General features: G+C 34.7%; 1 protein-coding gene and 1 pseudogene across 1 annotated transcript; one reads left to right on the plus strand and one right to left on the minus strand.

Moving 5' to 3' along the window:
* Window positions 1-655: 655 nt before the first annotated feature.
* MTM2 (Myotubularin-like phosphatases II superfamily) lies at window positions 656-21,544 on the minus strand. Its single transcript, XM_088212543.1, has 19 exons — window positions 21,172-21,544; window positions 20,950-21,018; window positions 17,366-17,440; window positions 16,315-16,386; window positions 16,113-16,182; window positions 15,130-15,179; window positions 13,076-13,365; window positions 12,853-12,926; window positions 12,709-12,772; window positions 12,486-12,551; window positions 9,168-9,267; window positions 8,960-9,073; window positions 8,375-8,544; window positions 6,826-6,910; window positions 6,338-6,547; window positions 5,581-5,640; window positions 5,412-5,476; window positions 1,768-2,047; window positions 656-1,630 (listed from the first exon to the last, which is right to left on the minus strand). Exons 1-19 carry the CDS (start codon window positions 21,283-21,285, stop codon window positions 1,109-1,111), a joined length of 2,550 nt encoding a protein of 849 aa, XP_088068669.1. The 5' UTR covers window positions 21,286-21,544; the 3' UTR covers window positions 656-1,108.
* LOC148268653 (U2 spliceosomal RNA) lies at window positions 13,923-14,035 on the plus strand (annotated as a pseudogene).
* Window positions 21,545-22,555: the final 1,011 nt, after the last annotated feature.

The raw sequence follows: 22,555 nt of genomic DNA on the forward strand, positions 1-22,555 counted from the left end.
TATTTCATTATATCTATTTAATTAATAAAATATAATTTTATAAATATTTTTTTTATTTAAAAATATAATAAATTCGTTAAAATTTAATTTAATTATCGTAATTCTCTCGGTACATTAATAAATTAAATAATCAATCCTATTAAATTAAATATTATAAATTAATTTATAATATATTATTTAAATAATTAATTTTATATTTTTATTTAAATTAGTGATCTTAAAATAAAATATAAATATTTTAATTATTATACTTAATTCTTTTAATTTTGTTAATCTTTTTTATTGATCCTTAAATTTTAAAATCTTAAATATTAAAAACTTAATATATTGTTATTGAAAATTTGGGGATTAACATACTTGTTTACTAGATTAATAATTGCCAAACAAGATACATTTTTTTTTTTTTTCAAAAATCATAAAAAATAATAATAATAAGAATAATAACCAAATCTCACAAGACCATATTATAAATCTATACAAACACTTCTCCTCTCCAACTATGAACAAATAAATCTATATACATTTTATAATCCATATACAAGTTGTAAACATAAAAATAAGAAACTTTCAAATAAACTTCTTTTTCTTTATGAAATGAATTTATTGAAAAACATAATTTAATGAGAAACTAAAGAATAAATAGCAAGAAGGGAAAGAACTAGAATACCCAAAATTTATTAGGGATACAAAATCAATCAATGGCTAATTACAAATATTTGTTCTGTATACATGGCTCTCATATAGGAACAGGAACAGCAAGCTAAATCTCTGAAGGAAAGAATGGCAGGGTGGGTGAGAAACTATACTCAGGACCATATGCAAAACTTCTTAATTGAACGAATTGCCTAAACCCTTCTATTTTATTCCTCAACAAAGAGAACCTACAAATGGTCACAGCTACCTCTATATTTTGCTGTACAGACGATCCCAAGACCCATCGTCCAAAATACTGTGGGTCTGTGTATATGTATTGCCCGGGTGATTTCATTTATGAACCAGAAGAAAAATCTCGGCTTTTTAGCCGATGATGAACTACATTTACCTTGCTACCTGTAGGATGCGCTCCAAGCTTTGTACTATGTTACCCAGAGCTCATTTAACAATTCTTTCATTCAGACTTGAAGTAACTATCATAAATGGATAGCTTATCAAATGCATCAAAGTTTGCTTTTAATCCAACAAACTGGCTACCGAGCTGAGCACAACCAGCATCTGGCCATCGGCATCCTCCATCTCGTGTTCGTAATGGACATAAAGCTTCACACACTCGTCCGAGTGGATTGCCCGAGACATTATCATCTGCCATGACTGTAATAGACACGGACAGGTCTGATTTCTCATCATGCATCGAAGTACCATCAGATTCTTTACGGGAAGGAGAATATAAAAGTTTCTGCTGAGTTTCTGTTGGACTTCTTTCAATATCAACGATACGATCGCTGCCGCTTGCAAACTGGACCTTGCAACCCAACGATTGCACGGCTCGTTTGATGGCAGCACTTTCCTTGGCGGCTCTCTTTGCCAACTCCATGGCTGAGCTACTAAGCTGCTTTTCATTTCGTAACTCTGCACTTAATGATTCCATGGCAACTGAGATGTCCTTGGCTTTTCTTTCTGCTGCCTCTTTTCCCTGTTTGACATTTTCATCCACCCAAGAAACATTCAGGAAAATCCCCGTGAAAATACACATAATACAACAAAAAAATTGGATAACTTCCAATAGTATCATGTTTGGGACGATCTGCATCAATTGCATGAGAATAATACCTTCTGCAGTTCAGAAAATTTTATTATCATGTTTCTACACTGTGCCTCAACCTCACCAGCTTTTGCTTCAGAGGGGCAAGCCCAACGAAGATGAAATTGAGGCCACAAAGTTGGGGCCAAAGCTGCTGCAGGAGGTAACAATGGACCATCATGTTTTAGAGGATCATAAAATAGGTTATAGTGCACATGCGAATTTCCTTCTGAAGAACGCAAATCAGCCAAATAAACCCACAAGCATCCACAAGCTTCAGAGACCCCACACTGCTGCCTTTCCTTCTCACTGAAATTTCAGATTAGAGAATTTGCATGAATTGTACACCTAGAACTATCATAATAGTAGTTCAGAAAAGTTAAAGCTCCTTATCACATGTTTTTGTTCAGAAGAAAAGATCCTGGATCATATGCCTTCATGATTGTTTACAACTTGGAAAGTACTAATTTGGATCATTTAGGCTTACAAGTTTATAGAACAGAAAATAAATCATTCTCAAATCAGTGCAAACATCCATGCATGTGGAAAAGAAAGAAGAGATGAATGACTGAAAAGCAGAATTACCAAATAAAAAATCACATTGTAGACCTAATTGAAGCACTGTATCAATTAACATCATCTATCACTCTGGTATAAACCAACGTAACACAGCTTTACTTTGGTAATACTAACTACTGTAACTATTGTAACGGCCCCGGAAAATATTAAAATGAAATGAGTATTTAAATATATCGAATGCGGAAGCGAGATCAAAATTTCATTTAACATCCCTTACACGAAAAACCAAAAACGTACTTAAAATATAAAAGATTAAACTAACTAAGAAAGAAACTCGAAAATAAAACTATGCGTATGACTACAGAGTCTCTAGGCATCCCCTTCGTCGTCCTCCTGCGGAACGGGCTCGGGAACCATGTCTTCCTGATCTGAAATGGTTAATTAAGGAGTGAGCTACACTAGTCCAGTAAGAACATCACGATATCTCACCGTCACGGAGATAAAGGTGGGTAAAAAACCACAAAAAGACCAATGGAGCATAATTTACAATAAACTCGTTTATTAACAACAAAACCTTTTATCAATAATAAAACTTTGACCATCCACTTACCTTGGTGGAATTTATGAAAACAATATGAGAAAAACAATAACATTATCATAATCATTGAATAATTTAAGCTGTAAAACATAACACTTATCACGCCTCTTGTAATTCAATCATTGTACAACATATCTTTTTCTCATTTACCAGCCTACTAGTATCCGTGGGGGTCCATAGGGGTTCCGCTACCCGTTAACCTTTAACATTCATAATCAGTTTCCAGGACCGTCCCCATACCCCGTCCGGTATGGGCGCCAAAACCATAAACCTCAATACCCCGTCCGGTATGAGGGTGAAACGGGCCGTCCCCATACCCCGTCCGGTATGGGCGCCAAAACCATAAACCTCAATACCCCGTCCGGTATGAGGGTGAAACGGGCCGTCCCCATACCCCGTCCGGTATGGGCGCCAAAATCATAAGATCTCCATACCCCGTCCGGCATGTGAGACCACAATCCCGGTAGGGTTCCCTACGGACCCGGTCCGTCCACCATCTCCCAGGATATCTAGTCAGGCTGACCCCATCATACAATTATCAGTCTACACAATCTTTCATTTTCCTTTTCCTCAATAAGCATCATCAATTCACATACAAACAAGCAAACAGTAGTTCATGCCAAACAGACAACATACAGTATCAGTTCTTCAGTCATTCAACCCATAATTAATAAAACAGTAATATATGCATTCGAAATTATAAAATGAACACATCAAACCCCATAATGCATTTAAAGCTGTAAAACAGTGTAAAACATGCCAAACAACAGTAAATCATTAATCACACTAGACTCGGGCTCCATTAGCAACCTTAAGCAATTTCACACATGCGTTAATTCAAGAAATACCGTTTTATCATTTTGAACTTTAATACCGTGATAGGAAATAGAGTGAGGGGTCCTTACCTGTTTTCGGGATCCGAATACGATTCACAGTGCGCCTGCAGGCTGTCCCTAATTTTCCCCTGAATTTTTCCCGGGGAACTGAAACACGCTCACAGTACCTGCACGGGTTCCAAAAAAAATCCAAATTAGGCCCAGGGCCTCTTTCGGCCCAAATCGCAACTCCGGCACGGCGGCTCCGCCGTGCTCCGGCGACGGCGCCGCCGCTGGCGGCGGCGAGTCGCCTCGGGTTGACTGTTTTCGGCCGTTTTTGGCCGAATTCGGCCACACTCGCATTGGTCCTTGTCAGAAAACAACCCTAGGGCCCTCGGGGGGCCAAAAAATTACGGAAAAACGGAGCTTACTGGCGGCGGCGCTCTCGGGTACGGCGACTCTCCGGCGAAGTTCGTGTTTTGGTGATTTGGCTTCGGTCAACCTGTAGAGAAAAGAATGGTGATCACGGTGATATAAAAATTGCATCGAACGGAGGCCGGGAAGGGCCTCGTCGGAGGCAAAAACCGAGAGGGGGCGCGGCGGTGCCGCTGGGCTTCGGCCGCGTATTCCGGCCGTTTGGCCGGGATTTCGGCTTCGATTTGGCCATAGGAGGAATCAGTGGGGAAAAACGAGTCGGGGGTATGAAATTTACCTCGATCGGCGGTCGGAAATTTCCCCGGTGCGGCGGCGAGTGGCGGCGGGTGGCGGCGGTCGGCCTCTGGTTCGTCTTCTCCGGCGAGCGGCTGGCGGCTAGGGTTTGTGGTCTGGTGTGGAGGTTCTATTTATAACCCCTTGCCTTTTGATCACAGCCGTTCATTTTGTTTTAATCTGGGCCGTTCGTTTTTGATTGAATCTGGGCCGTCCGATCGCGTGATTGATCTGGGCCGTCGGATCGCACCCACGCGGATCGCCAGCGTGGCTCCTTTTGGAGTGACGCGGTCTTGCCACGTGGCAGGCCCTGGTTGGCCGGGACTGCTGACCGGGCCTGCTGACGTGGCTGCTGACGTGGCCGCCCTTTTTTTTTTTTTTTTTTTTTTTTTTTTTTTTCTCCTCCTTTCCGGGTGCTACAACTATTCATTCAGCAACAAAAAGAAAAATAAGAACAAAATCCTTTTTAAGCTTGGTTAGGTGCCTTTTGGCCGAGCTGATCACATAGAGTATAAAATTTACAAGCTAACAACTAGTAACATGGGCTTATGTGCATGTGTACTGCTAGAATTTTCACGTCAGACAAAAATCACTAATGCTATTAAAGGTTACATTCTGTGTGGATATTTATGTGTTCTTTCTGTACTTTTAGTGTTAGCAGTCTGTTAACCATGTTCATGGTACAAGGGGTTACAACATGGAGAAGATAGCGGCAGGCTAGTAGTCAAGGTTATGTGGTGACTAGTGACTGCAACAATATGCTGAAGGAGGTGAAAGTTGATTACATGACAGTGGTGAAAGCACAATCTTCGGGTGTCACCAATGAAGAACTAACAAAGTGGCTTGTGATGGCCGTCCAGACCTAAAATTCTAACGGTTGAAAAAAAAAAAACAAGTTCTGCATGATGAGAATTCAGTTTTATTATTATAAGTACAAGTTATTTCAAAAAAAAATTTATTGCAAGTACGAAACATTTTCTGAGTGAAAACTTTGTTACTGCATCTAGGTGAATGCTATTAAAGAGCAAATTACCTATTGCACAAGAAATTTCCAAAACGACATGACAGCACACAGTCCAAGAAATCCACCAGGAAAGCCTGTATAAACACATGGAATGATAGTAAATACATTCTCCACTATATTACTAATTTAGGGAAAAATTAATAAATTTCAAGCACATATTGGCTATTTTTATACATACCGAAGAGAACTCAAAAGCAAAAGGATACATTCGCAACAGTTGTGAAACACAATCAACCCACTGTGCACAAGTTCAAATACATGAAACAAATTAATAAACTAAAAAGCTAGCAAAATAAAATATTTGAAGTAATTTTCTTTAGCCACATAGGGATCATGCATAACATGATTAGGTACTAACAAAACCACAAATTAAACGAAATATGGTACTTAAGACCAGTGACGAGGCAAAGAACATCACCCTCTCCCAAAGAAACCATAATGTTTGAAAGTAATTGTTTGAAAATTCTAGCATTAATTCCAACCATGAGATCCATAACCAAGCAAAAGGCTTCCCCTCTATAAAACCTTATGCTCCTATTCCTCCCCTCACAAATTTGTATTATAGAAAACATATTCCATATTATTCCTTCCCTATTCAATGCTCTATATGCGTGCAAGGATTCATATTGCATTACTGGTATATTGGCTATTAAAAAACAAAAGTAGATACAGGCCTTAGTACGCTACATTATCCTTGGGTAATATTTGACAAAGATGAAGATATAATGAACTCTTCCCAACCACACATGGACATTATGGCCAAGTGGTTTCCTTTGTACCTCACTCTAAACTCAAATCCTAGTTCAAAAAGTAAGTGATATTGAATTCTAAAAATAAGGGAAAAAAGTAGTTTATAACATCAAAAAGAAAGGGAGACTATTTATAAAGAGGACAGTAGGGTTGGAGCTCTAAAAGTGACAGTTTGATGCACATACCTGCAAAAATATGGGAGAATAATTGTTTTGTGCATGAGATGAAGTAGGAGCTTGAGAAGATGACCCTGATGATTGCCTCATGGGTGACGTCGAAAAGCTCCCAGCAGAAGACTGTCTAGACAATTCAAAGCCAGTTCCAGATATAGTTGGCATTCCTACACGATCGGAAAATGGGTGGCCAAATGCTAACCAATCTTTCTCAACAAGAGCCTGTATCAAGACAAAATGGTCTACAATTTAGTGATCATATCAAAAAGACTATCAAAATAGGTGTCAGCACTGGATACGGATGATGCACAGTGTGGCAGTAAGTTATAAAAAAAGTAAAAGGAACAAATGCATAATTTCATAACATGCACATCATTTCCCCATATACTATATAATCCATGAATTGAAAGTCAGTGGAACGAAAAAGAAATTTTTTTCCACTGCAATTAGAGAAATCCATAAAGGAGACAAAATAGTTATATGACTTCCTCTTGAAATACCTGAAACCCCAAGAATGTGCGGTAGTAAGGGTCAAGCAGCAAATTTGCAAGTGCAACTAGCTGAGTAGTTCTATCCCATCCATCACTGCATGATAAAACTGCCACGTATGACTTAAAAGTAACATGAAATAAACAACATACATACATATATATATGTGTGTATACACACGAAAAGAGAGAGATGGAACTTTTTCATTAATTTGAAAATAAAGAAGCTGATAAATTGCTAAATTAGAAATCAATCCATTTTTTTAATAAAAAGTAAATGAAGTATATTAAATAAGTGCACCAAGGGAATATCACCCATTTGCAAAATATCTACAGTTCTCATAATATATTTATGATATTTCCAAAATTCTCTAATCTATATGTCATGACCAAACATTTCTTTTTTGAAAAAAAAATATACAAAGTAAATGTCAAGACCAAATATCAAAGAGCCAAAATAAAGTAATCATCTATCCCTAATCCTAGATATCTCACATTCTATCCCCTCAAAATCTCTACTACTTCTCTCTTTCCAAATCACCCAGAAAATAGTCAATAGAATAAACTACAAATTATTTCTTTTTACATATCCCCTCCCAAGCCCAAATCTCATCTCTCACCGATTCTGCCATAACTCAGTTTATCCCTAACAAACCATAAACCATTGTCCACAAGTCATATGCCACAAGATACCAAAGAGAATATGATCCCAAGACTCTAGCTTTCTTACACAAATAAAAACCGTTCACCATTATTTTATCTTCCTCATAAGCTTATCAATGGTCAAAATGCATTATCTTCCCGTTTCCCAAGCCAAGAAAGCAATTCTTGGAAGTGCCTTCACTTTCCAATTGGGATCTAATATTATCCCTTCCTTCACGCCCTGATCATAGAATCTGGTCTTTGGAACCCTCAGTTCTCAATTCTTGCAATGCTAATATGTTTTTTTTTTACTCAAAACCCTGCTTCCTATAATGATATTTCTAAAAATTGTTTCTAAAAGGTTCTTGCTTCCTCTAAGGTTAAAGTTTTTGTTTGGATTGTAGCTTTCGCAAGCCAATATTAATGATTTTCTCCAAACTCATTGATCGAAATGTGCTTTATCCCTAGGGATATCATATATGTGTCATCTGTTTCAGCAGCAGACACTCACAATCATCTGTTCGTACACTGTTATGTGGCCTAAGGATTTTGGAGTCATTTGTTTGATATATTTGGTATTTCTTGGGCGTTATCAGACACATCTGAAATCTTCCTATCTCCTATCCTTTTAGGTCCAAATTCGAAGAAAGAGGTCAAATTAGGATTTATTGACCCTCTTCCTCCCCTCCACTCTCAATCCTTAGTCTAAATATAATTCAATCTTAAGTCCTTGTACACAAGAAGTGACTAAATTACATTCACCAATGCTGACTACCTTCCAAAATCCGAACAAAGGAACATATATCTATAGGGCTCGGAGGCGGAAGACAACATCATTAGTGTGAACTGACAACAGATTATAAACAATGGATATAAACTTTTCAAAGATTAGATGACAATATGATACAAGGCTACAGACCTGCAGTGAACAAGAACTGATGCAGACTCCAAAGCAACACGTGCAGCAATCCAAGCTGAACCAGCCAAGACACTCTGGACATGTATTAACCAACCACTGTCTCCAAGGGTGGATACTGATGCAGACATACTACTGAGATTACCTCCACCCCATGTCCAACCACCATGTCTCTGTTTAAAAAAGCTGGTATAAACAAATATTCCACACAATTTAAAAAATGACATCCATTCTGAAGTTTAGTGGAAATGTCATATCGCCACTTGAAACACCTCATTTAAAATCTGGAGTTTGTAGATGACATCCATATGATTGACACCTAGGCAGATCTAACAATTCAAGACAAAAGTACTGTATACAGTTAAGGGCATAATAGGATGACAAAGATAGATGCTCTAAATTAAACGAATGCCTCAAAGTTCTGGTAACTGAATATTTTACACAAGATAATTTAATTGGCAACACCAATTCTGTAGTCACCTGAAGCATACGAACTTAACTATCCATACAATATAACCTCAAATACCAATCACCACTCAAATCTCCATTTGGTAAATAGCTGTATCTTAGTAGAATTGCAGGACTAACCAAGAATGATGACATTCCATCTGAAGATGCAGCACCATGGGTATCCAGATAGTCTCTAAGCCGAGCAAAGCTATCTCTCATTGCATGTATATTGTCAATCCCAAAAAATACTATCTGACAAAAGAGAATACAAGTAAAAATATTTAATTTCATATAAGATAAATGAGCCAGTAAAAGAATAAATGGACATTTCAAATCTTCTTCAGACCTCAGACTGGAAATAATTTGAAGATGATTCCGAGCCACCTCCCATTGCTCCATTTGCTAAAGCATTTTTCCTAGGTCTTGCATCAGCAATATAAAGCTTTCTGAAACAGAAAGAAGAAAGATAAGAAAACTAATGTCTTTCTAAAAGAGCACTACTGCATTACATAGAATTAACAGTGAACATAGAAAATTTATAATAATGAACTTCAGTAGAAAAAGAGTTATTCATATGACATTTTTTTCAATAGATTTCTGAAAGAAAAATAAAAAGGCGCTACAAAGAGGGCAATCAATCAAGGAAAGGATAACAGAATTATAATATAGACAAGAAACAAGGTGAAAGTAGGTCTAGATCAGGCTTCAACATAAAAGCCTCAAGAAGCTCAGATAATGCAGACATGTTAACCCTTGGAACAGAGAATTCTCCTTAGCTTTCTAATCTCTCTCCCTTTCTAAAAATATTTCTTTTTCTAAAATAATACAATAATAAAGAGATAGAAACAGGGAAAGAAAATATATCAAAACAAGTTTAAGACTATAGTTTACAAATTCAAGAAAATGTTTCAATGAAGAACTAATGACTTCTAGTAGATTGCTCAATCCCCGAATTCTCATCTTTGTATCAGCAATGGATTGCTCAATTGCTTCATGAGTTCTATAATTGCAAACATTGTGTATTCTGTAGAAAACAAAATTTACAAACAGTGTCGAAGCACCAGACAAGGCATTCCAAAACATGATCTTAGTAATTCCTCAACAGTACTTGGCGAAATCCAGTCCAAACACATAAAATCTAGAACCAACATAACCACTTGAAAATGCAAACAGCAAATGGTCACTGTTGCAATAAATGTTATGATATACAAAAACAACACTGTTGGAAGGAATGTTGAAAAGATTCCCAAGGCTTTGAGTAACAACAAACAATGAACATATATTTCCATCCCGTCCTCCTGTGAACTCCTACAACACAAAGCCACACTTCATGTAACTGAACATATATTTCCTATGAGACAGAGGCAGAGGCAGAGACTTCAATTGAGTACTGCCAATATCAGCTAACATGTCAAAAGAGATAGACACAGTTCCTTACTTTACGGTACTATCCTCCTAGATGATCTGTAAATTTTTTGTAAATGGGCGGTGCCTCCTTGGCACCTTTACTTCAATACAACATACTTTTATTTCAAAAAAAAAACTATCCTCCTAGATAGCATTTTATCCACTCTCTGACCATTTAGACTGCTCAATCTGGCGAAATTTACCCCTACATTTCAAACATCAACCCCTTCTGAGACTTTTTTTTTTAATGCATTCTTAGTCAGTGATGATCTTGATTTGAAATTAATTTAAGATTATATAATTTCTTCGTAATTCTCATTATCATTTAATACCTCATTTATTTAGGCTATTAGATAGACTTAAGCTTATCAGGAATTAGAAACTTTGATTTCCTCTTTTATTGTTTTCCTTATTAGTTGTAACTAATGCCTATAAAAAAATCATTGGCTATAAAACAATTAGATCATAGACAATAATGAACAAGAATTTGTGCGCTAGGATTTTTTTTTTTTTTTGAAAGTAAAAGTATAATATGTATTGTTATAAGCCCCGACTGGTGCAGATCATGTACAATTATTTACAGCTTAATCCTCCAAACAGAAAGTATTCCTAAACATTTGGACCATAATCGGAGGATGACCCGAAAGCAAAAATTCTAGGGTCCTAAGCCATCTATTTTTCAGTACATCAAAACCTTTTGTATCTTCAATTCCTTCAAAAGCTCTACAATTCCTAACTTTCCATACAACCCACAAAATACTAAGAGGAATAATGTCTGCAAAAAAACAGCAGCTTTTCAAACTCTCCCAAGCCCCAATCTCGTCCCTTGTGTGCTAGGATTTTATTTCCTGCTATCTCTCTTTGTTCTGTCTATTGGTTATTATTCCGTCTAACTCATCATATTCTGTCTTAGCTCTCTATGTTTTTCAGTTGATTTCTAATTTGCACTTTGTTTTTCACCTAAATTTCCTATATTTCTAGATTACCTCAGGACAAACCCGTTTGAAGGGTACTTGTCCTACATCACTCAACTTATCTTTTTATAGCATACAGCAAAAACATTTACCCAACAAGACCTGACAAAAGAATCAACACTCATTGTATGAAAATCCTAGAATCTGAACAAGCTAGCGTACCTTTCCTACATCAAGTGATTCAATCACAAGGTGCATAACTGATAAAGGTGCACAAAATTCTATTTCTTGATGAATTATGCATATGCATACACCATCAGAATAATCAAGAAACAGAGTTCAAGTTATTCACTATTACCTTAAACTTTTAAAATATTTGGTCACCCTACCATTCACATGATATTAAGGCCTAAGTTCAAAGTTTAATCTTGAAGCAAGGAACCTCACTACAACCTTCTTATTTACTTGTTTGTTGCCCATTATTTCTTTATATAAAATAAGAAATTGCATTAGAAATAAAGTACTCAAAGTAAATGCTAAACGGATGAGGTATCCAGCAAAGAACAGAAAAGAAACAGATTTGAACACAAAAATAGCAGTCAAATTCTTGTGCAAACAACTATAGAGACATGTGAGGAAGAAGCATGAGCCTTAGACAACTTGAAGCCAAAAACATCAATTCCCATTTAATGTGGAGATTGAAAGTGATCACTAGAAACTCTAGCGTTCCTTCTCCCGGCACCATACAACGGAAGGAGGTACACCAAAAAAAAACATTGAAAATTTATTTATAAGAAAAGAACTCCGAAACATTCAGGCCACAATGCAAATGCAAAACTAGATGGCTAGGACCCAAGCTTATGAAATCGCATCACACAAATATCCAGAGATAACACTTGATAAGATTTGTTTCCCATAATGACTCTTCATGCAAGGTCATTAATTAATCTGTTGCCTCTATGTTTGCTTGGGTTCATTTTCATATTAGACACTGCATATCCCACTTTGTATAGGAGACTAATAGAATATGCATTTTAAAAACAATACTTTTTATCAGTCTAATTTTTTTTAAATAGATGATTATTCAGCCAATTATTCACACATTAACAATAATTGGAAAAAAGTTTAACATTGTGAAATCTGGCAAACAGTATAAAGCTATAATCACAAAGAAATCTGGCAAATAGTGGAATATCTAAAAGCATAACTATATCATTCTATTCTGCACAGCATTATGCAGCCAGCAACAAAGAGGAAAAGTAAAGGAATGTGATCCAAATGTTATAGCAAAGAACACTAGGGAAAACATCAAACAAAATATAAGCAAAATGAAGACACCTTACCTCCGTTCCCCCTTTCCACCACCTAGTTTAGCACAAAATGCCGCAACAATCTTCTCATCAGCATTGCTGTTGAATCATACACAAAAATGAATGAAGAAGACAATCAGGAAAAGAAAAAGGAAAAATATAATTCAATTCCTTGAACAGAAAATCCACATATTCACAATATGTTTGTCACAAATATCAGTACTTTTCATAGATTCAAATGATAATTACAATATACCTCCTCATATTCATCATCAGACCAACTAAAGGCTGGGATGAACGTGCGAGCACTGCTCCAGTTCCTATTATTCACACCACATAACACAATTAAATATGAATATTTTAACAGAATAGGTCTACAAAAATCAGAAAGAAATCCCACCAGGATGACACCAAGAGACTACAGGCAAGCGACACCTTGCCCGAAAAGTGGAGGCCTGAATCACTTCTTCATCGCTTCCATCAGCAGCCATGCAAAATGAGTTGCACAATTAGGTCATAAAGACAAGAAAATGAACTGATACAGTTTATACAAAAAATACAAAACAAAAAAATAGAATTTGGCTTTCTTTCCTCTGTTGCAGGAAAATATTTCAGTGTGTTACCTAATACATTTTGGAAGAATCAAAGCAAATGGGTAAGTCGAACACAAGGAATAGTTGGCATTTATATCACTTATCCTCCATAACTCATTAGACAATGTAAATACCCCGTCTTCAATCATATTTATCGATGCTCGTTTTGACGTTCTTCCGATAAGACGAAAATACTCATTCAACAACCGCACTTTTGGGTTTGTATTATGGAATCTGGAAGCCCCAGAAGTAAAAGCGTAGAGGTCCCAGATTCTAAGTGGCTTTGTGCACCTCAGTAATGCATCAAACACAGCGCGCCTCTATAACAAAAAATAATTCCTACATCAGGTTTCTACCATATGCATCACTAAAGCTCCACCAAAAGGAATATCCATTATAAATAAATTATTCATTTGAATTTGAATTGTCAAAGACAAAAGAACCCTTTTCCGAGGACAGTGCTAATTCTCTCTTAAAAAGAATATTTAACCAAGAAATATGAGAACTACACTTCATCAGAGATAAAGAGGTAACAAACAAATGTATATGCACACACAAGTTAGTAATATAATAAGACTTTAACCAGATCCAATACAACCATCCCATTCCTCGACAAATTGAATGCAACTTTTCAATAACTACAAACATTTCCCTTTATCCATGAGATCAATAAGCATGACTCCATCCTATTGATTTTGAGCAGTATTTAGGATTTTACCAGTCAAACATCAAATCTTGAGAAGAGTGACCAGACAGGAAAGAGAATGTTTTTCAACCTCTCAAAAATAATCTTACACCCTCAAAGTATTTTCTTTCATCCGAAATGCATCTCAAAAGGAAGCTTAAGCCCCACCATAGGTATAGAAATAACCAAGTGATATCTTTCTCGGCCTTTTGGCTAAGATCAAGTATAGTATCTGTTTTTATCATAAAATAACCAAGTGTTCATGTATAAAAGATTGGTTGTTATCTTTCTTTCTAGGAACCTATTCTTCATGGAACTACCACATTTCTTTGAGACCCATCCCAGATGAACATTGCAGATATGTACATAGAAACCAGGGAGACTTGATCTGCATCAGCATAGACAACTGATATTACACAGGTGGCATCTTTTCCCTAACACCAAATCCTCACTGAATATTTTTTTTCTGGGGAGAAGAAAAAGCCCTATGATGTACGAAAGGCATAAACAGGGCCACCCATGCAGAAGAGAGTAGAATATTCAATCAATATATTTATAAGCCCCCCTAAATCTCAGTGAAGATGATGAATGTCCTCTTATGTCGAAACACAAGTTTAGAAGCCTTGGACATGTATTTCCCATTTTGTTTATATCACCAAAATAATTCACAGCTACATGTACAGGATTTTTCTTAACATCAGAAGACCTGGAACATCTAACATATGATCAAGAGTTTGAGGCATACTGATACGGTATGAGTTAACTTTAATTCTTCTAACTAGATTAGAAATTATAACACCATTAAATATAAGAATCCTATATTATTTAGAAGTTCATTATTATAGTTTTTGCAACTCTAGGATTTTATTCTTATTACTATTTAGTTTTCCTATTCATATTGGTAGTACTTTCTATTCTTATTAGGAGTAGTATTTCCAATCTTATTTGCTTCATTATTTTTTAGTTTAATCTTATTTAACAAAAGTACATTAAAAGCATTATCCATATCTGGAGATAGAATTAAGTTATTCAATAAAATATTTCAAAGCGTCTCAATTTTCTGATTGTATAATGCAACTAAACTCTTAAACATGATATCTAAGACTTTTTAAATGTGATGTTTAACAAAACCTTACGTGTAATGTCAGGATTTTGTTCCCCATATCTCTAAGTGACAAATCAATCATATCAATGTAGTATCATAATCAAAAGAATCTTACACCTAAAATATCAAAACATACACCATCTGAGGAAAAAAAAAACAGAAAATTACCTCTCAAAAAAATCCCAAAATCACAAAACATTAGGGGCAACGTCTAGGTTTTAACCCTAGATCCTTAAGTGAACAATTTACCCCTATTTTTCCTACATCACATCCTCTGTTGGAAGAAAAACTAACCTGCTTTGTTCGAGGGCGAAAACCAAAGACAATAACCCTCATATCTTTTCCTGCAAGACAAAATATACTTCTTCAAGTCTTTGTGAAGGATTCAAAGTAAGCCTAATTTCAAAAGCCTAATGCAATTTCAAGTATAATATACAAGATCCATAAAAAACCAAAAAAATCTTGTAAAGGGGAAGGGATGGGATCAGGGGTGCGGCTTAGTAATTTTAAAAGGTATAAATTAATTGACCTATATAAATTATAGATTTCTTTTATTTTCTATTGGGCTGGAGACCTAAAAATTCAATTTCCAAACCTTGCCCAAATGTCATTGGGCCTCTTTTTAGCACAGGCCTTACTACATGCAGCAAATCATGTCTACGCCCATAAAAGTTGTGGGCCGGCTTGCAGGCTTGGAAGGGTTTGGGACAATGAATACTTCTACGTACAGGTTAGGTGTTAAACCTAGATATCTTAAGTCAATAGACCAAAGAATTATCAGAAAATCTAAGCTACAGAGAAAACCAAATTTTCTGAATAATTGTATTGAAAAAACAATGATTCATCAAAGAGATTACAAGATCCTCCAATCTAACCTAACTCCACAAACAACAAGAAAACTAGACAAAATTCAACTCATAAGCAAATCCTTTTTTCTTTGAGATAAAAAGAATGTGTATTAAACATACGACACCAAGGGGATGTAACCATGTATAAAATAACTCATGAACAAATCCTACGAGTGCTAGAATGCAAAGAGCTATAAACAAAAATCATAAATTAAATTTTTAGCTATGGAGGAGCACCGTGTAGAGATGATGGAGGGGGAGGGGAATGGAAGAGAAAAGTGTCGCTTTCTTAACTATTTGTGACAGAGTTTTGAAAAAGCCATAAATGTTTTTTAATATACTTCCCTCATCTACATTTCTATGGGTAATGTACCGAATAAATATTTGAGATATCTGCATCTCCATAAGTTAGATTCACCAAAAGCATACCAACTATCTGGAGAAGCCGTTGTGATGGAGTCTTGTCAGTTTGACGAGCAGTTGATTGCACCTTCACGACCTATATGGATTCCGCCAAATCAATTATAAAAAGTACAAGTTCCACACCATCAAACTCCTTGCTTCTAGCTAGCAGCCTACCACAATATAAAAGTTTGCTGGAAGAATAAAGATACAAACCCAAAGAACTAACCATTTTGTTGAACTTCTCAATAGTTGCCAAAGGAATTGTACCAAGTGGGATGATATCTCTGGTTCCTTCACTCTTGAAAGGAAAGAAAAAGTATAGATTAGTCATATGAAAAGATATATCATCAAATCAGAAAAACAAAAGGCAAAAAGGCCATGTAATAAAATGCATGCAAAAAATACATATATAAAGAAACAAAAATGTAAAACTAAAATGATGAACATGTAACCATACCTATAAAAGGCAATATGTTTTAACTGAGTTACTGAAATTTCCAAGCTACAGATGGTATAAGGGTTAATAATGTGATTGAATTTGAGCTAAATATTGAACAGCCAGGAAGTACGAAATCCAGTTTTTTTTCTTTTGAAATAAAACGTGTAACAAGTATATTAACCAAAATCCAGTTTTTGTTTTCATCAATAACATCTTATAGCACTGCCCAAACAAGGGGCGTGGGTGGAAATCATATTAAATACACGTCAATTCTGTGAGCTCCAGTTTCTGATTTTTTTAGAAGAGGAAGAAGAGTATTTCGTTACGTGAAGAACAGAACACAAAGAGAGGGAACAAGGTATTTTCCTAGGAAGAGAAAACAACATTACAGAACAGATAATAAAGGGAAAACAACAAGATAGAAGGCCATCCCAATCCCCCATACTAGATCCAGTTCCTAAATTCTGCAGGACTCCAATGTTTTAATTTGAATTTTGCAGCCCAGATTCCAACATTTATTTGTTGAATTTGCATTTCAAATTCCAATTTCAAACATAGAATTGTTGAGACCAGTGTGTTGCCACATGAAAGAAAAGAAGAGAGAATGGAATTACTTTCTCAAGAACCTGTGTATAAGTTTGAGCCTCAAAAAGCCAAACAACTCCGAACAATGATACAGTTACCAATAGCATGCTCATATTAAGCAGTCACATTATAGCAAAATGATATGGTGAAATATGATAGCAATACCCCTGAGGATACAATATAAACTAACTTGCAATAACTTTAAAAACAACGGAAAAATTATGCACCCGGGGAGGAGAATAACAATGCTTACCAGAAAGAGAAGACGAAAGTTAGTAACTAACAAGGTTCCAGCCTCATCCGTATTAACAAGAACAACACCATATCCCTGAAAGAGAAACCCCAGCATATTAAATATAAAAATATAAGGAAAGTAGGTTGCCATTTGAACTGTTATCCAAAGTTTCCATTTCCAATGGGAAGAAAAGTAATTGCTTAAAAGGAAAAACTCTTTTTTGTCCTGAGCATATAAATAGGAATTCCAGTATGTTCAAGTTACCAAAAAAGTTAACGGGAAGGAAACTGAAATTGCTCAACCTTGATCATATTTATGTAATAAAGTTGAGAACGAAAAATGCAAATAAATCTTACATTATTCTCATTGCAAATCATAAATTTCTGAGCAACAATTATATGAACATTATAGAACTGAAAACACATGTTATTCTGGAAAGTATTGTATTATCTCAAAAAGAAAAAAGAAAGTTTCTGGAAAGTATAGTATACAACCTCTCACAGTCCCAAAAACTCACAGTTAGTCCACCAAGTAAACTCATTACAAAAGGCACCAAAAATTTCATGTATATATATATATATGCAAAGTGTAAAACAAAAATTAAACAAAAGTGCGATTTAATATATGTCTAATAAACCACAAATTCCCAATACTCTCTAAAAACTGAGTTCACAAAAATGGAAAATCAAGAAAAAAGAAACCCTAAGAACCCATCCTTATTGAGGAAGGAAATATAAGTATCCAAAAAAAAAATTAGGAATATTTAATCTTACAGGTTTTCCTAATATTTTATACTTTCTCATAAAAGAAGAAATTTACTAGAAGAGAACAAGGATAAGCTATCCTCCAAAAGAAAAGATAGATGAAAAAGAATAGCAGAAACAAGAACAAAAGATGCCAACAGACAATAGCATCCGGATCTTTTCCTATCATGGTTTCATATTGATCGTTACCTCGATTTTCTTTTTAAGTTGGGTTTCTGTATCAGTTAGATTTCCTTTCAGAATTAACCTCAGTGATCAAAGCGAAGTAGTTAATACCATAACAGCACTAGGAATATCTTACAAGAAAAAACATAATATCTTATGTTTTAATATAGTACGTAATTATGTAAGCATATATATTTTAAAAAAATATATATGAGAGTATATATGTCAGCATATATCTATTTTTTGAATATATATATATATATATATATGAAAGTATATATGTATTTTTTCGAAATATTTTTTTTTGAAATAAAAAATACATATACATTTTTTTGAAACATACATATATGAGTAAACCCATATTTGCATAACAGACTAAGAAATGGCTAATATCTTATCCTCCTCCTTTTTACTCTCTCTCTGTCTAGTAAAATCTTCTTTTCTTATAAAAAAAGGGTAATATTGAAAAATTCAATGATTTTGATCCATCTTGATTGCACTACCAAAGTATGGTATCTGATCGCTGCCAATATAAAGGGCAAATGGCCAAATTGGGCTTCTCAAAGTGAGTTGGGCAATCCAAGATGGAATAACCAATAACATAACAAATTAGGTCTTTGTTTGAAAAGAAGTTCCTAAATGACTCCATTTACCTGATCAAGTTTTTCTTTATCCATTATTCAAGTCTACTTTCATTTGATTTTTTTCCTTTTTTTTCTGTCAAGTTGCTCCCTCTTTGTTTTCCTTTTTTTTTTTACAGTAATATATCGGGTATGATCTCTCACGACAGTTGCTCCCAAAACCAAGTTGATGATAGATTCTTTTTGGGAACAACTGTTGAAAAAAAAGCTTCACCATGACTTTACTTTTGTTTGGGGTTAACTCTCTGTAGATAAAATTTGATGAAGGGCAGTATTTTGGTTAAATGGTGCTCTTTCATGAGAATGAGTTCTGTTTCCATTTATCTTTTGGTGTCCAAAGGCTGTGAAATTCAACCCTTATCCTCTTCAACACCAGTTGAACAATTGTCAGTTGATAATGAAAGAGCTTTCAGCATTGACCTTGGAGCGGCAAGAAAGAAAGGAAGTAGTCTCCCTCACCCCATTGACTATCCTTCGGTTTAGAAAGAAAGGAAATGGAAGGTTTGTTTGTAGTGTTCTCTCCTTCTGGTAGAATCAACAGTAACTTTTGTATTTTGTTTATAAGGATCATGTCCTCATTATTTGAAGAAAAGGATCATGTCCCATTGATGGAGAATATCTTGGGGACCTTATATAAATGCGTAACTGGCTTTTGTGCACTGGTCCCAACCCCTTGGTGCCTTTTGGATTCTGTTTAAGCAACATCCTCTCAGTTGATGGAGAAAGATATTTGGGAACCCTTAGATATTTTGACAAATAATTTTGTGTGAATTGCTTTTGTATATAGGTGGGACGCCTTGGTGCCTTCTGAATACAATAAGTAGTCTTAAAAAAGCACAATTAATAATTTTCAAACTTAAGCTAATTAACATTTAAAATGCTAAGAAAAGTTAAATCGTTTAGCTTTTACCACATATTTTCATTAAAGATTTTTGTTAATACATACGAGTCAAAAAAGAGCAGCAACCACGAAATAAAACACTAGAATACATCTGTCACAATTGAACTGTTCAAGAAAGAAAATTGAAGTGCTTGTCAATATGGTATTGACAACCTAAGTTTTATCATATTATCCGGATTTATCCGGAGAATTTGCTTTCTGCATTCTATCATGGAAACACTGATCTCTCCAACGATTAGTTTGACTTGGTTGTCGTCCTCTTAACAATCCTGTCTCCCTAATTTATTTGGTATGATTTTTATTTACATTGTTCTGAGTAGTTAAATATCAGATCCTTGCTTTTATGTTTTCCAATGATTTTTATATCTCGTTATAGTTTAAGTTTTCCTAATTAGGTCAACTTCCTTCTAGGATTAATCCTACAGGTAAAATTCTAAGTATGAGTAGAATTAGTAGAAACCTATATATATATATATATCGATATAATATCTTCTTATGTTGATTTGTACTATTTAACTTCATCTAGAGAATTTTCTCTATATTTGGTCTTTGAACCAGGAGTTTATCGTGCTACTTTTTTGAGTTATTTGTATTCTTGTTGCTATTCCTTATCCCCATTGACTACCCCATCTCACTGTTCATCCCTTGTTATCGGAAAACAGTCCCTCATCAATTGAAATCCAACTAAAGATTACTGAATGTTTGAACTGCATTCATTGGCAAAGAATAATATATAATTGTCCCATAATCAAACACCTATCGTTGGCCTGAAATCCCTAAGTAGGACAGAAACCGATACCAATAACTTCTACTACCTTGCAGCATGAGCTATTCAGTCATTTCCCAGCGTCCCGAGTAAAGCTCATTCAGAATTCAACGCATAAACTCACTTCTAAATATTCATTAACATACGTCAATCAAAACAACAACGAAAATGAAGTTAAAAATCGAGTCATGAACAGTTTGCCCTTCGAGCCACAAATTACAGTAAAACACATGTTCTAATTCAAAATCCTTCATTAAAGAACATTTTAGGTTCCACGAACAATGCAAGAACTCAGTCAGTATGCGAATACATACAAAACAAGAAAATCACTCAGAAAACAAGAATCCAACAACTCGAAACCGTACCTCAACTATGACCACCTCCGCTTCCAGCAAACAATCCAAGTTCACATGAGTAACCGACCGCGAAACCGGCTGCCACCATTAATAACAGAAGAATAAGAAGAGCACAATTCAATTCAAACGCACCAGACAACACGCCAATGCATGCAGACAACCTTATGCTATACAAAGAAAGACAGAAAACCCTACAATTCATCAGATGGATAGAAAGATAAACAAAGAAACCTCAATTTTGGTCCATTCAAGAGCGTCCCAGCTGCCGGTGCCTTCCAACTTCTCGGACTCGGAAGAATCCCTGAGAGACGTCGATCGAGCAGACCGCGGCTTCGCCGCTGCCATGGCTGGCTATTTTCAAGAAACAGTTGAAAATTCGGGAGGGTTTTCAGAGTTAGAGTCTCGATCGAGCGAGAGAGAGAGAGAGAGAGAGAGAGAGAGAGAGAAAGGTAGCGACGAGGGAGAAGGCGGTTTCACCCGCCTGACGACATCAAACACAACCTGAGCTACCCACCCACCTACGCGTTCAATCATCCACGTCAAAATCTCAGATTTCAATACTACTACCAACCGCAAAAAGTATCCCGAATTTTACAGACGAAATCAAAAATCAAAAATAAAATTAAAATTAAAATTAATAATTGAGGAAATGATTTTTTTTTTAATTTTTTTAATCATGGAAATATCATTGACTAATTTATAATTATATAATATGGATTTCTTTTCATTCGATACGTATACTAGACTGGTGTAATGATTTCTTTTCCTCTTTTAAGTAAATAATAATATTCTTTTCTTTAAATAAAATTCAAAAAAAAAAAAGCTCTTAGATTATTTTTCATATTTATATACATATATATATTTTTTCATCAAATAACTTATTAAAATTTTAATTTTATAAAAAATATTTTATGTTAAAATTAAAAAAAAATTAATTAGTTCACATTTTACATATTTAATTCTTAACATTATTCAAAACATATATATATATATATTATATACACTATATACATGGGATTGGTGTATATGATTGAAATTTATTATTGAATTAAAGAAATAAATTCATTAACTTTATTAGTTGACTTGTAATCATTTTGAAACATAATTTATAAAAGTTTGTGAATAGTTAGAAAAATAAATCATATTTTCTTGCTAATGATTTATGAATTATTTGACTTCGTCATTCATGGAATTTACTAAATATATTTTAAATTTTGAAGTAATTATCAATTATTCTTTACCGATTGACTCTAAATTTTAATTTTATAATCTTTTAATAATAATTTAATTATATTTATAAAATATGTTAATCGATACGTATTTTAATTTATTAATATTTATTTTTTTAGTCAAAATTTAACTTAAAAAAATTTTAAAAAAAAAATTCGTAATATATAACATATTTATAATGCGAAGAGATTGATAAAATATAAAATTTATAAAAATAATCAAATCAGATTATATTAAAAGAGATAACATATATGACAATAATAATTTATAATTCTATTTTAACAATTAGTAATAACTTTCTTTACTCTTTTAGAACGAGATATGATTTTGTATCAATAAATACCACTAAGAATTGATTAAAATAAATGTGGATTAAGCAATTAGG

Source organism: Carica papaya, chromosome 2 (genome assembly GCF_054855325.1).
Source record: "Carica papaya isolate Zhongbai chromosome 2, ASM5485532v1, whole genome shotgun sequence".
NCBI lineage: Eukaryota > Viridiplantae > Streptophyta > Magnoliopsida > Brassicales > Caricaceae > Carica > Carica papaya.

Coding starts and splice junctions, on each gene's coding strand:
- MTM2 (XM_088212543.1), bottom strand. CDS start 21,285: ATGGCAGCGGCGAAGCCGCGGTCTGCTCGATCGACGTCTCTCAGGGAT. Junction 13,366..15,129: donor TTCGCCCTCGAACAAAGCAG/GTTAGTTTTTCT, acceptor TTTTTGTTATAG/AGGCGCGCTGTGTTTGATGC. Junction 9,074..9,167: donor CAAATTATTTCCAGTCTGAG/GTCTGAAGAAGA, acceptor CTCTTTTGTCAG/ATAGTATTTTTTGGGATTGA.